Source organism: Gymnoscopelus braueri, assembly GCF_963280865.1.
Source record: "Gymnoscopelus braueri genome assembly, chromosome: 16".
Classification (NCBI taxonomy): domain Eukaryota; kingdom Metazoa; phylum Chordata; class Actinopteri; order Myctophiformes; family Myctophidae; genus Gymnoscopelus; species Gymnoscopelus braueri.
Genome location: NC_137616.1, coordinates 30,162,206 through 30,177,253, shown reverse-complemented (window position 1 = coordinate 30,177,253; position 15,048 = coordinate 30,162,206). Strand labels below are relative to the sequence as shown.

General features: G+C 41.2%; 1 protein-coding gene across 1 annotated transcript in view; it reads left to right on the top strand.

Moving 5' to 3' along the window:
• The window catches only part of snap25a (synaptosome associated protein 25a), a 45,317-nt gene that overhangs the window by 17,860 nt on the left and 12,409 nt on the right, over positions 1 to 15,048 (top strand). The window contains exons 2-4 of the mRNA XM_080454125.1: positions 4,844 to 4,990; positions 8,517 to 8,558; positions 13,732 to 13,780. Of these exons, the coding sequence (XP_080310251.1) occupies positions 4,919 to 4,990; positions 8,517 to 8,558; positions 13,732 to 13,780 (163 nt within the window). The 5' untranslated portion in view covers positions 4,844 to 4,918. The remainder of the gene's footprint in view (positions 1 to 4,843; positions 4,991 to 8,516; positions 8,559 to 13,731; positions 13,781 to 15,048) is intronic.

The window sequence follows — 15,048 nt, the reverse complement described above, 5'->3', positions numbered from 1 at the left end:
ACTCTAAGATGCAGTCGGCTCGCCTTTGTTCTTTAAATAAATAAATGTATGAATTTACTGGATCCGAGTAGGCCGATATAATCCACATAGTACAGAACCTATGATGTTGACAATCATTGTGCCCATTTTAATCACTTAAATCCTCTAGACTTCAGACCCTATTCCTCTCGCTCCCCTGCATCATTTCAAATCGTTGCGGCCATGTTGGGTTATATAAATCTTCCACTAAACTAGACATGAGTTTACTTACTTACTTACTTTTTCTAAATCAAATCTCTTTGCCAAAAATAGCTGATCTACGAGCTCACAACATGTTGCAACTCAATGTGTTGTGAGCTTGTAGATCTGCTATGTGGCTAATGTTCCCCTTCAGAATATTGAAGCTGGGATTCAAGTGGTTGAATGACAAATAAGAGTTGGCCAAACAGTCAAGGCTCCAAGAACAGGAAAGAATAAATTTGGGTTTTGTATATTTATTTACCTAAAAAGAATCACCAGTCTATGCAGGGTGATATCATGTACAGTGCAGCCCGGGCAAAAATAATACTTCAAAAAGCTAAAACATTTGGTTCCCAAACACTCAAGACTTGGCTTAACATTTCCACAAAGGGCCCTATCTGCCAGCTCTCCCTGCGTGTTGTCTGCTTGCTAGCCCAAGCCCAACATAAACTAAACCTCAGCACATTACAACCTGCCCTTTATAACAGGTGGATTCTACCAAGAGAAAATGACCTGTAATTGGTAATCAATTAACCCAAAGAACCCCATGAATTATCCACACAATTACCACGATTTACAACCAATACAAATTACACCAGGCGCCAATTCCTTCACAAGACTATTGATATAATACCAAACACGATAAAGCATGAACAAACACCCCTCCTCCTCTACAGTGCTTGACACCTTCCTGCCAATCTTAACCGGATTACCTGCACTGCAGAAGAGAGACGGGTGACCAACAACCAATATAACTTTTACCATTGTTTTCAAAAACAGACTTTGTTATCTTACAATGCATTGCGGTGGTACAGAACATTTTATGACACATGCAACCCTAAGCAGACACTACCAAGACGGTTGAAGGTAAATTAAATGGAAGCAACATGTGTAGTGTGCGAGTGCTGCGCTACAAGCTTGTAGATCTGCAAATTTGTGCAAATCTTGGAATATATACGTTTTTTAAAGCAAACATTTTTAACTCAAATCTTTGCTTCTAGGATTCTACAAACGTCTTCTAAATCCTAACAGTTATTTTCATTATGTTGCTGTAATATCAGTGGTTCTCAAACTTTCAAGGACCACACAAAATGATATGTATTTGTCCGCGGACCCGGTGGGGGGGGTCCCCAGTTCAAAATAAATACGATTATTTTTGGGGGTCACGGCCTGAAATGGAACCACTGAGTTAGGGTTCAGTGTGTTACCCAAGGACACTTGATGGAGGTGACCGCTCTACCTCCTAAGACACTGCGGCCCTGGTGCTGTTGAATGAATCTCACAAATCTTAATGTTAAACATATTGTACCATGGTGTATAATGTTTCACCAAGAAATATGGTCTCCACTAACTGTAATTCTAGACCAAATTACAAATTAATTCTGACCCTAACCCCATTGCAAGTTATGAAAGAATCATAAAATCCGCAGCCTAAAACATTCACTGATTGATTCACTTATGTAATAAGTCTTAATCGTTTTCCTGTGTGTGTGTGTGTGTGTGGCGCGTTGAATAACCCGGCAATGAACTTTAAGAGCTTAAACTGGAGGATTTAAATACAGCCAGTCTTTAGAGTAGCTAAGATGCAAAATGCTTAAAATGTAAATGAGATGTTTGAAAGAAGAAGGAAAAACATTTTTGTGTGCTAAACATTAATTGCCTAATTTGGTTATGTAATTGGACGGGGGGACGGACAGGGGAGCTTTGTCTTGCTTAAGTAACTCGTTATGAAGTTTGTTTGGAATCCGACTGGATTCTAACATTAAAGGGACACACTGCGTTGTGTCTGAACACTGTTCTCTGGAAGATTTATATAACCCAACATGGCCGCGCCAATTTGAAATGATGCAGTGGAGCGAGAGGAATAGGGACTGAAAGATAGGCGAGAAGAGAGAGAAAGAGCAAAGAAAGATGAGACGGAGGCCATAGAGAGAGAAAGAGGACAGAGAGAGAGAGAGATCAGTGACAGATATCTCAGTATGGGCTGCAGGGACAGAATACATGCTGTGGATAAACATAGCAGTCTCTCAACCACTTAAGCCCTATATACTTTGTTGTGCAACGAATAGCGAATATAGCCGAGCTGCAAACTCACATCGCGTGGTAATGTGTTGTGTTGTGAACATTTTTGGACATTTGACCTGTATAAAGACATTTCGATCAGGGCACCGGGTTGAAAGTGGTTAAGTTCCAGTGAAACAACGAGAACTGTTGTGGTTTCACTGTTGTTCCATCATACATCATCTCTGAAAGACAGCATGTCGTAGTAGGGATTTTGTTCCATTTCCAGTCATGCCAGTGTGTGTAAATTAAGGATTTGACTATGTATGATAACTTTGTGTTTGTATCAGACATGTTACAAACACGTGTTTGTACACACAAACATGTGTGTTTGTACACACTACACACGTGGATTTTACCTTATGTGGAGTTTGTGGACTACCTTCCTGTGTGGACCTACCAATGTGTTTTTCTGTGTTTTTCTTTTTTATTTACCTCATAAAATGCAAGACTATACGGTACCTCATTTATTGCACCTGCTGCTTTCTTTTTTAACTTGCACCTTAGCTGTAACCTCATTTACATACCTGCCACTTGTTTATGTTATATGTATGTACATATCTCAGATGTTTCCTATAATAATAATAATAATGATATAATAATAAAATAATTCCACACACTTCTTTACACCTGTAAATCTGTGATGTGACAATAAAGTTCTGACTCCAACTGTACACAATTCGAATGACCCCGTGCAACTGCCACAACCTTCACACAGTTTCACCAAATTAATTCAGAATCCTCATGTGGCCTTAAATCTTTAAAGCCCGTCCTGGTGCTTCAAGGCCATGGCTTACTGAATTTGCATTTAATTTTAGTATCCCACGTTATATGTCTGTGTACACACACACACAATCTGTCCCACGAGTCAACGAAGGGCAGATGGTTTCATACATGCACAACCGAGGGACACATTTACCATTCAAACCATGACATGCTGGTAATATTGCCTTGGCAGTAAAAAATTAAATGGCCTCATATCCTGTACATATGCACTGAGGATGTGACCAGCATATGTTGCTGCGTGTCTCTAGATATGGGCAGAAAATCAACACGACAGCACATTCTGTCACCAAGGTGATACCATGATGAACAGTTTCTGTCACGTGTCAAATCAGAATTCTGAGATGTGACAGAGGTCTGATTCTGTCTGTTCATGTGGTTAAAGCTGGCGGTTAGCTTTGAAGTGATGTCCAGTGTTGTAACTTGTATGTACATATTGTATATTAACCACAGCTTGTGACTATAAAGTGGCTGAGTTGTTCAATTCTTGCATGTCAGTTGGATGCCTTCTGGCGAGGGCAGGGCCCATTTTTGATTGAAACAGGTGAAACATGGCTACTTTAATGGAGGATTGTGGCTACAGGGCCAACGGGCTGTTTATGTCTCTGTCACTAAGCCTCCAAAATCCCAGTCACTCGTCTGGGTCGTGTGAGACTGGCATTCCTCTGCAAACATCAAGCGCCTGCTCTCTCCCCCTTCACTCCCACACAAACAAGCTCTGCGAGTGCTGCTGCTTGCTAATCTTCCCATTATAAAAGCAGAAGCCAAGCTGACAGCACTTCCAAAATGAGTCATCTCAGTTTTTCTTGTATTCATATTCACCTTTTTTACTTGCAGTGTCCCTGTAGACACCTTTGCTGTGAGTAGAATTCACCAACCCTCAATAGTAATGACCAAGGGCCCCGCTCGCTTTCAACAAACTGTCACCTTGGTGGAGGTCTGTGCTCTACTGAGCACTATGTCTAGTTTCTTATCGCGTGATAGCCAGAAACTATGCAGCATACAGTATCATGTGGTGGGAAATTGTCGTGGGTTTAAATATGGCTTCAAATATTTCGTATTACATACAAGCTTTGTTGCATACATTCAATTTGAGTGGTATGCAAATTATTATTTTTTTCAAGATAACACTGCAACTAATCCTAAACTACGGGCCAGCATCACTATTTATACTGTATATACTGTATGTTTTTGTTTTGTTACATTTGGTCCCCAACGAAATCTTGAAAAGTACGCATTGGATTGCTACGCAATTTGCTGTGCACCTTCATGTTACCCGGAGCATGAACCCTGCTGATTTTGGTCACTACATGGCCTTGTCTCTAGTGTCACCCTTAAGCCAAAGTAGCCACTTGCACACATGATATTTCAACATCCTGTGCAGATTGCCGTCCAATATACTGAACACATGCATGCTTCCTTGCGGATGAACATTAACCATTTGCGTGAACCCATGAGCTTTCCTCAGGCACCCTCATGCACCCTCTGACCAAAATGACAACTTTGCACACATGATATCTCCTAACAGGTAGACCGCAGGATGAACCTGACTGGTTTTGATGACACCATGGCTATAGCTCTAAAACTTCTGGTTTGGTGTAAAGAGGATTTTTAACTTTGAGCCTACCCATTCCGACCAGTTGACAGGGTGTTGACAAGGGGTTTTCACACATATCTTTGTAACAATAAACTGGACATGACTATATCCAGTACATCGCGAATGTCACCCACCATTTGTGTGGCCAGCGTGCACTAAAAATATTTGTTCTTCCCCCTACAGTCCTCCCCGGATTCCCACTAGGATCTTCTTCTCATCCCTGTTGGAGACCAGCTCCACTCCCCACATCCAGCAGCCATGGCAGAAGATTTGGACATGCGCAATGAGCTGTCGGATATGCAGCAACGCGCCGACCAGCTGGGTGATGAGGTGAGAACATCATGTTCTTTAGATCTGATACTACTGTGTTTTGTGCGCGCGCGCGCACACACACACACACACACACACACACACACACACACACACACACACACACACACACACACACACACACACACACACGCACGCACGCACGCACGCACGCACGCACGCACGCACGCACGCACACACACACACACACACACACACACACACACACACACACACACACACACACACACACACACACACACACACACTCACACACACTGTTGCTGTATGTCCAAAACTGTTAAAAAATAATGCTCCAATGGATCCAATCTAGTTACTATTTAGACAAATCTATTAATACTTTTCATTGGTTCAATATTCATGAAACTCACACAGACTTTAAAGCCCCCCCCCATTTTTTGGTGGGCCAACAATAGCAGATCTATGTGTTCACAACAAGTCGCAATGCAAGAGTGGCGCTATTTTCACTACTTTTGCGTGACACTCTTGTACGATGATGTACAGCTTTAATACTTTATGATAAAAAAAAGGGTCAATATGGAGATCGGAGGTTTCTGCTCGACAGCGACAATATGCACACGCGCACACAGATACATACATACATGCATATACTTTACATACATACTGTACATACAGTACTTAATAAATAGAAACACAGATGCATACATGTGGAAATGCATGCAGACATGGATACTCATCCTTTGCACTTTACAGTGCAAAAAGCAACAAACACATGAACATCACAGAGAATGCTACAGATAAAGAATGACAGGGGTAAGGTGGAAACGTCGGGTGGAAACAAGCTCACAACATGATGAGACCATGAGACACGTTGTGAGCTTGTACTGTAGGTTAGCTATTTTCCTTACTTTTGTGTGACAGTCATACGACGAAGAAAAAATAGGGCATTAATTTATGAAATAAGAACATTAAAAATATTAAATATGGAGATACAAGGTTTCTGCCCGACAGCAACCATATTTAACATCTTGATATTCCATTTTAAATGTATGTACAATAAAGTAGACTGCGTGTCTAATACTAGCTGGTGGTTTTCTACAGCTACAGTAAATGTAACAGTGACATCCTCCACATTTAACACCTCAAATGTCTATACTTCATTTCCCAAATCATATCATTTTCATTTTCATAATACAATCCCAGAACACCGTGACAAATCAAATAAAGTGATAAAGCAGCCCAAAAGTGATGCAAACACTGATAAGATATGTGGATAAAATAAGTCACAGAAAGACTACAGAGCATATAAAACATTTTCACTTAATATTTCTATCAACAGAAGAATAGTATAGTACCTTACTGTTGTCACACGACTGACGCAGAACATTTCAACTAAAGTATAATAATAACAAACAAATTTCCCTAACAGAAGAGGAAAGCATTAATTGTTACAGCTCTTTCAGATAGGATACACGTGACTAGGGTTAACTAATCACAGGGCCAGGTGAGACAACACAGGTGACAACAACATGGGCAGACAGGAAACAACTACAATTTGACTACGAAATAAGATACGCAACAAACACAGGGATCAAATAACAGAATAACAAGACTAATACAGAGAACATACTGAATAAGTTACAGAAACTAACAAGTGAACAATTGGGTAAACATGCCTAACACTTTAAACCAACCAGGGAATAAAAACAGCAAAGGGAACTAAAAGTCCAGAAACTAACACAAACAGCCAAGGGTTGAGGAGAGGACTGTGACACCCCCAAAAAATTTCTTGTTTATTTGAACGATGAGCATTGAGCTCTTCAATTCTGACCTGCATAACAATGAAAATTATACAACATCATCACATTAGCTGCTGCCTCTGAATAAAAGTTATGGCTATTACTGTAGCTAGCGTGTGTGCGTGTGCGTGTGTGTGCGTGTGTGTGTGTGCACGCGTGTGTGCATGCATTCGTGTGGATGCATGCATGCGTGTGTGTTAAGTGGAGAGAGAATCTACCTGCATCTGAACTTATATAACTGTACTGCAATATTTAATACTGTATGTACAGTATGTATGTATGTGTATGTCTGAGAGGGTGAAAGGGTAAAAAAAAGGGAGAGAGAGAGAGAGACACACACAAAGAGCGAGAGACAGATACAGACAGACAGACTCATTGCTAGCCAGGAGCAGATCAGTTCACACCCTCTGGAATCACAAAATGACTCACACTGACACAGCTGAGCAGAATATTAAACACACACACACACACACACACACACACACACACACACACACAAGCGTGCTCGGCACGCTGGAAGACATGCAAACATGGGGCAGGCATAAAATGGCGGCATTACAATACCAGTTTCTTTTGTGCGGTACTGAATTAGATGTACAGAAATGGTGAACAAAGCGTAGCGAGGGAACGCGCTGCAAGTCACACAGGCCGTCTGGGATGGAAGTGCATCGAGCTGCAACTGCAATGTCAGTGGGGTGAAAGGCTGGTCACTCAGCTTCAAGGGGATAAAAGAAATAACAGTGTATGAGATGATGAGAGGGAAGTGGGAGGTGGAGAGAAGTGCGGTGGGAGAGGAATGAGGGAAACAAGAGGCAAGGAGGAGGACGAGGAGGAATAGGAGGTGGAGAACAAGAGAGATTGAACCGAATCTGTGACATTATTGATTAAAGGCTGTGTGCTATACATCTTATGCCAGTTCTTATACTTAGTTGCGTGCTGGTGTCGCACACGGAATATAGACGATCTACAAGCTTACAACATGTCACACTGTGACACATTATAAGCTTGTAGATGGGCTATTTTCGGTGTGCGACATGATGCACGGCAAGTATAATTCAGGCTGTCAATTCCTCCACTGTCCTTTGCCTTTGACCACACAGCCACAGTTAAAATCCAGTGTGCACAATTCATTAACCTACACAGAAAGGCTCCCAGCCATGAAATAGTTTATTACGAGAATGTGATTATTTCATGGTAGCGCTAATGGCTAGGCAACGATTTAGAGTCAAAAGAGGTTCTAACACTTTACCTTTGAAGTCAATTATCTTAGATCTTACAGTAATATTCAATAAATTAGGCAAATATAATAATACAGTATAAAAATATCCAATCGTGGAGACAAACTGTAACTGACAACAACAACTTGATTGTAGGAGCTCATGTTGAGTTAATATCCATAAACATTGGTTGATCCTTGGATACTGATTGTTCAATCTCATCAAGCTCTCATCAAGCTCCAAGTCCACATAGATGTGGTACCCACAAAAAAACACACACACACACACACACACACACACACACACACACACACACACACACACACACACACACACACACACACACACACACACACACACACACACGCACGCACGCACTCTCTCTCTACGTATCACACCCTTAAAATCACATGGTTTTCAAAACAATTCCTCTAAGCGTGTTAAAGAAATATTTGACTTCTTCAATGGTGTGTTGTATTGTGTACTTGTCCTGTAAACTGTGTAAGTCCTACTGGTTCTCATCTGTTATCTTGTCTGCTTTCTCCACAGTCACTGGAGAGCACTCGCCGTATGCTACAACTGGTGGAAGAGGTAAGAAAACCCCATAACACTTTTATGATGTTAGTCTACACTGTCAAATCTGTACAGTGTCAAATACAAATGGACCCTTATGTGTCCACAACACAGCAGTATATCCCTTTCACACCACTTTAGTGGGTATATTTCTTCAATATACACATTTATAACTGTCTTGGAGAAAATAAAAAGGATAGCATATCCACTATTCTTATAATAATAATAATAATAATAATATACAGACTGAATCTTCTGTAATGTGTATACATATTTAATAACACACTTGGGATAAACATTCATGTAATCTTTGTTTTTCCTAAGACGGCAATAGAACATTTTTACTGAGGTATAGTCATCAATCTGTTTAAGAGTTACAGTGATGAGGCAGTAATGAGACATTACCATACTTAAATAGTGCACGTCACTGTACTATATTATAGTACAGTGACGTGCACTATTCAAGGTTTCTCATGTCCCCACCATCAACAAAGAAAGCCATGTAAAGTAGAACCAGACAATAGCTGCTTCAGAGGGCAGCAGAGCACAAACATGTATGACACATACGAGGGCACTGCTGTACATTTGCTTCCTGTTCAGAACAGTACTGAGGCTGGCCTGGTACAGACAGAACAATGCAAGTCCCTTGTTATTTTAGAATACATAGTTCTGCTGCACGGACCCGTAAGAAGTTGTAAATACATGAATATAATATACAGATAATGACAATAAGCAGACATGGAAGGTCTGATGCGTGGTATCTTTTGAAGTAACTTTTGCAATATACATGAAGTAAACATGATCACATTTTCAGGGCTACTCTCAAAGCAGCAGGACAGGAAAGATGATTACCTTGTCAATTCTGAATTTGAATTATGAATACATAATTGTGTATGATAATAACTCTCTTTTTGAATTGGTTTTCAAGCTACTGTAACAAGCTTGAAAAAAACCTTCTTCTTTCAAGAAGGTTCTTTGAAAAACCAAAAAAATAGACAAAATAGCATACAGTACAAGCTCACAACACATTTCAATGCAATGCGTTGTGAGCTTGTAGATCGTCTATTTTCACTGTCTTACGACGTATGAAGTATAAAGAAGTGCTTCAAGTAGCATCATTAGCATGCTGTAGTCGTACAAAATATAGACAGGTGAGGCATGAGTGCTGAAATCAAGCTGGAATAATCAAGCAGTCCCTGACTGGACTGTTAATACATACTAGGTGGAGAGAGAAGGAGAGAGGAAAATAGAAGCAAAGAAAGAGAGAAAGAGAGAAATGTAGAGAATCACAGAAAGTACAAAGAGACAGGGTGGAGAATAACAGGACATACAGAGAGAGAGGTGGTGGTGGTTGGGGGGTAGACAGAGAGAACCAGACACATTCAGGTTGAAATCAGGCAGACAGACAGAGAATAGAGAACAGAACTACAAATAAACAAATGAAAAAATAAACAGATCTAGGTAAGGATGGAATCAAAGACGATCAATGAAACAAGAATATGTGGAAGAAAGCAGCCGTGCTGTGCCGTGCCGTGCCGCGCCCTGGCGAGCCACGCCGTGCCATGCCGAACCAGCTCCCAGTGCATGTCTCAAGGTCATATTGATCGTCTGACTGCACGGCACCTCCCTGGTACTACAATACCACAGGCCAGGAAGGGATCACAGATGGAAGGGATAGGGGGAGAGGAAGACGGTTTTACTGCCACACCGATGGGACCGATAGATTTGAAAAGACGTGAGTGAGAGAAAGAGTGAGGGGGTGGAAAATACGAAGAGGAGAATAACAACACCTCTGGGTGAGACAAAGAGGGGATTGTCGGGCGGAGGTGGAAATGTGGAAGGAAGGAGGAAATGGAGGATGGTGTGAATAAAGAAGGAGAGAGAGAGAGAGAGAGAGAGAGAGAGAGAGAGAGAGAGAGAGAGAGAGAGAGAGAGAGAGAGAGAGAGAGACACAGACGTTTGACTTAATTGGTCGGAACCTGGTTTAGTTTTGATCAGAATTCGGGTTGTATTTAATAATGACAAAATAAATATAAATGTAATAACATACTTGAAAAAGTCTCACAGTGAGTATTCACATTAAGGGCCTGTCTAAATGCACTGATAGGCATTAGGCAGACACTGTAGGTGATAGGTGTTTACCCAGATTTTCATTGGAAGTTACACGATTACTTAATTAGGAACTACCCAGAATATTATTCTTAATATTGCACAAAAAAAAACAGGACTACTGTCCTACTGTGAACAGGAACAGCAGGGATGCTTGTATGTAAGGAAGCTGCTGGATGCAGTACAAGCAGTGCTGCTGTTAAAGCCCTTTGTTGTCTGAAAATTATTTAAGTAGTCACCCACCAGCCCTCAGCACACATCAGTAACAAAGATCTTAATAAAATAACAACACATTCTAAGGGACTAATACTGTATACTCCATTGAGTCCCGTTAACACTTCTGTGTCGAGCGACACGGTCATACAGCGAAGTATGGGCCATAATCACTATACTTTGTTGACCGGGGTCTCCCTGGGCTCTATACTTCTCACTTTGGTGTAGAGGTCCACTCCTGTTTTCCCTCTACACCAAATCTCTTTGATGAAAATATCAGGTAGACCTGCTATTTCCACACACACTGCCTGCTATTTTCAAAATATTTTCAAATGCCCCAGAATAGGGATGCTAGGGTTCATGAAGTTAAAACTAACCTCTGAGATAAACAGACACAAGCCGCCTCTACCCAGCTCCTGTACCTCGTAAAGTCAGGAATACCAAAGCATCCATCTGATTTAAATAAGTGTGAGGCCCTGCATCACTGGTCCTGCATGGGATGGCGGGTTGATTGTTACTGGGAGGTTCCCCCAGGGAGAGATTTGGAAGTACTCAGGGATTCCTGTTGGAACGAGGCGAATAATTTACACACTAGAGACTCCTTGTTGCTCCTCTCTCTTCCTCCTTTGGCTCTCAAAGTGCTGAGGATGCAGAGGTAATGACACGTGTGTGTGTGCGTGTGCTTGCGCTTGTGTGCGTGTGCGTGTGAGCTCGTGTGAGCTTGTGTGCAGACTATGCACTGACTCGTGTGTGTGTGTGTACAGTCTAATCTTATGCCTATCTAGCCGGGCCTGGTGCCATATCTTTCTCAGACACAATATTTTACGGTGTTTTACGGTGATACAATGTGCTTGAGGACATTATGGTTTATTTTTATTTTTTTTTAAATATTTTTGGGGTATTTTTCTGCCTTTATTTATAGTTTGTAGTAGAGATGGACAGGAAACTGGGGGAGAGAGATGGGGAGAGACATGCAGCAAAGACCGTCGCCGGGAACGGAACTCGAACCCGCGGTGTCAGGCTACTTATGAGCCTATAGGTGCCCGGACCGCAAGGCCAGCGGTCCGGGCCACTATTATGGTTTATTTTTAACCACATAATGTAATAAGTAGCCTTGTGTGGTCCATAGTTCAGGAGCTTATCTCCTGTTGCTGTGGTACAGTGCATACACCAGCCATGATGTGCAAGTACTGTACAGAGAGTACTGTACACCCCCTGGACATGACACGAGTATGTCACAGGGACTCACACCCAATCCAACCCTTGATGCTGAGTACCAAGCAGAAAGGCATTGGATCCCATTTTTTTAATAGTCTCTGGTGTGACTCGGCTGGGGATTTAACCCCCGACCTCCCAATCTCAGGGCGGACACTCTAACCACAAGAAAGACCACTGAGCTGGTATAATAACATACAAGTAGTATGGATTATTTTCACCTCTGCCAGAGATTGTTTCCACCGCATTCTATTTGTCTGTCTATTAGAATGAAAATGATTTAGAAGTCTTCTAAATATATAATGATTTAGAAGACATTTGTTGAATATACAGTATATTCAAAGATTTGCACAAAATGTTCAAGATTTTTCAAAAATAGCAGATCTACAAGCTCATAGCGCGGCACTCGGTGCCGTGCTATGAGCTTGCTATTTATGAATAGCCAAAGAAATCTAAAATGACAGAGATGCGTTCCCAGATTGAATGGGCTAAGAGTGTTTTAATCTTTCCCCTGGGACATGGGCTTTGAGTAAATGGGCTTGAACAACACACAGCCCGAGTGCCTCCAGGCCAGAGCTGAACCCACTGAACCCACTCACACAGAGTCACCAAATGTATTTTAAACCTTGCCCAGGGAATTGGTTCTTAAAACAGATTACTGTATACTATGTCTTCAAATAAATGGTCTGCCTGTCTATAGTGCCTCTACCCAAAGCGTTTAACATTCACCCATTCACACACCGACAGCAGTTGGCTGTTTTTACATTTTACAAAAATAAGAAAATATTGCGTAGCAACAATAACACAATAGAACTCTAACAAATGCTGAGTAAGGTCTCGAGTCTTGTGCAGTCAAATGTTAAGCGCACTGAAGAGATAAAAGGGGATACTTTCTTATTGGCACGTTATTGTGCCATTTGTACAATGTGAACCGATGGCGCGGTTTTCATTTAAATTTTACTTTTGGTGTCAGCGTTAATACTGTTAACCCCTGCAGTGGCCATTTTCCATGTTTCTTGCATTTAGGCTTAGTGGCCAAATGACCTTTGACCTTCTAATCAATACCAGCCCTCATCCTCTAGTCAGGGGAGGGAGATACTGTAGTCTCATTTGTTCCTTCATCATGTTAAGCACTAAAGGGAAATGATAAAAATGGATTCCAGGGATCGGGATGAATGGATTGGGTTGGACTGTAGAGCCAGTATACTGTAATCAATGTGGGATACTCAGAGGATCATGCTATGATTTACAAATGTTATCATTTAATACACATTGGAGATGACATGTGGAAATGTTAACCGTTTTACAGAAAGTGTTGCTCAAAAAAGGCATTATGTGAACTGCCACCTTATGTCACCTTATAAGAGGTTTACAATGATTACAATGGCCAGAATCCCTGTGGAAAGTGTCCAAGAACCACCTCTCTCCTTGATAACAATCTCACTGCCATCAAAGTTCCCTTGCACTTAACCCACGAGTACCCCTATCGGATGTGCTCAGTGAATGAGGGGAGAGATAAGGCTGTATTAGGCTGAAGTTGACACATTTCTTACCAAAGCCACTGACTGATTCTGTCAGTTGTCACCATTCTCTTTATTGATGGCTCCTCTTTTTTTCCCCCTCCCCCACCTTCTCCTCTCTATCTGGCTTTCAGAGCAAAGATGCTGGCATCAGGACACTGGTTATGCTGGACGAGCAGGGAGGTAAGTCTTCCAGAGGGGGAGATGGGACGTTTGACCTAAAGCAAAATGACAATGAGTTTAAGTCATAGATAAGTTGCAGGTATCAATAATGTAGCTACATACTTTCGAATATTAGAATAAACAATAATGGTTCGAGGCCGGTTCTTAGTCCCCGACTAAGAATTTATATAGTCGAATCTGATTGGCCAAATGTTGCCTATAGTCGACTGGTAGTCGGGGGGAAAAAAGAGAGAGATTGGCACTCGAATCAGTCTGATTCGACTGCCAATCACTCAGTCGAATCATGTAAAAAAAGTTATGCAATAGAGGATCATTCCTTTTTCTTTTTTTTTTCATGATTCGGCTGAGGGATTGGCAGTCGAATCAGACTCCCTCGATCGATTAGTCGACTATTTTAATTTATGGTTCTGATGACATTCACATGTAAGGTGTACAGAGGCACGCTTAGTGTTTGGATAGCTTTAGTGGAGAGAAGATACATTTGTGAATGGTTTGATTGTTTCATGTGCAATTACCTGTGTTCATTTGAGTGCATTTCCAAACTAAGTCATGTTTCCTGACTTCTGCATTTGGGTAATAACTGCCCATTTGGCTCTTAATTGATATATGGTTTATTTGTTTTTTCCTTTGGTCACGGACGCCAATTCACCTCACAATAAAGATGTTTTTTTTTTTTTTATTGCCTTTCCACTCTCGTACAAACACACTTAACTTTATTTCCCTTTTTGCTAACATTTAAATTTGTACTTTGCCTAATTTTCTTTTTCTCTGACTTGCAGCTTTTTTTATTATTATTTCTTGATTTGCACACAGGTTTTGCTTTTCGTGCCAAAGAAAATTAAATCTTGACACATGGAAGTGCCAAAAGTATTTACAGGCTCACACCACCCATGCACTCCCAGTGCCAAACCTCGTCACGATAAAATATATTTCTTCTCCATAACCTGGTCGGGTTAAACTTGTTTGTCCCTTTGGCAGCTAGTGGTCAGGTGACTTCTATTCTGATCTCAGATCCTTTTGTGCCACTCCAGGCTCTTTGATTAAAAGAGTTTTGACTTCTTACTTTTTAGTTGCAGCCATTTTGGCACAGCAAACATGCTTCATAGCTGCTAAGAAACATTGGATTCTAGGCCAATTGGATTTTTTTTTCTTTCTCTTTTTAACCCAAGACATCTTAGCTGTAGATACCGTAAGAGGCAGCAATGTGGTCTCCAAAATTTTACCTGGACAAGTTTTTTCTCAAAGTCCCAGTTCAGCACTTTTTGAAA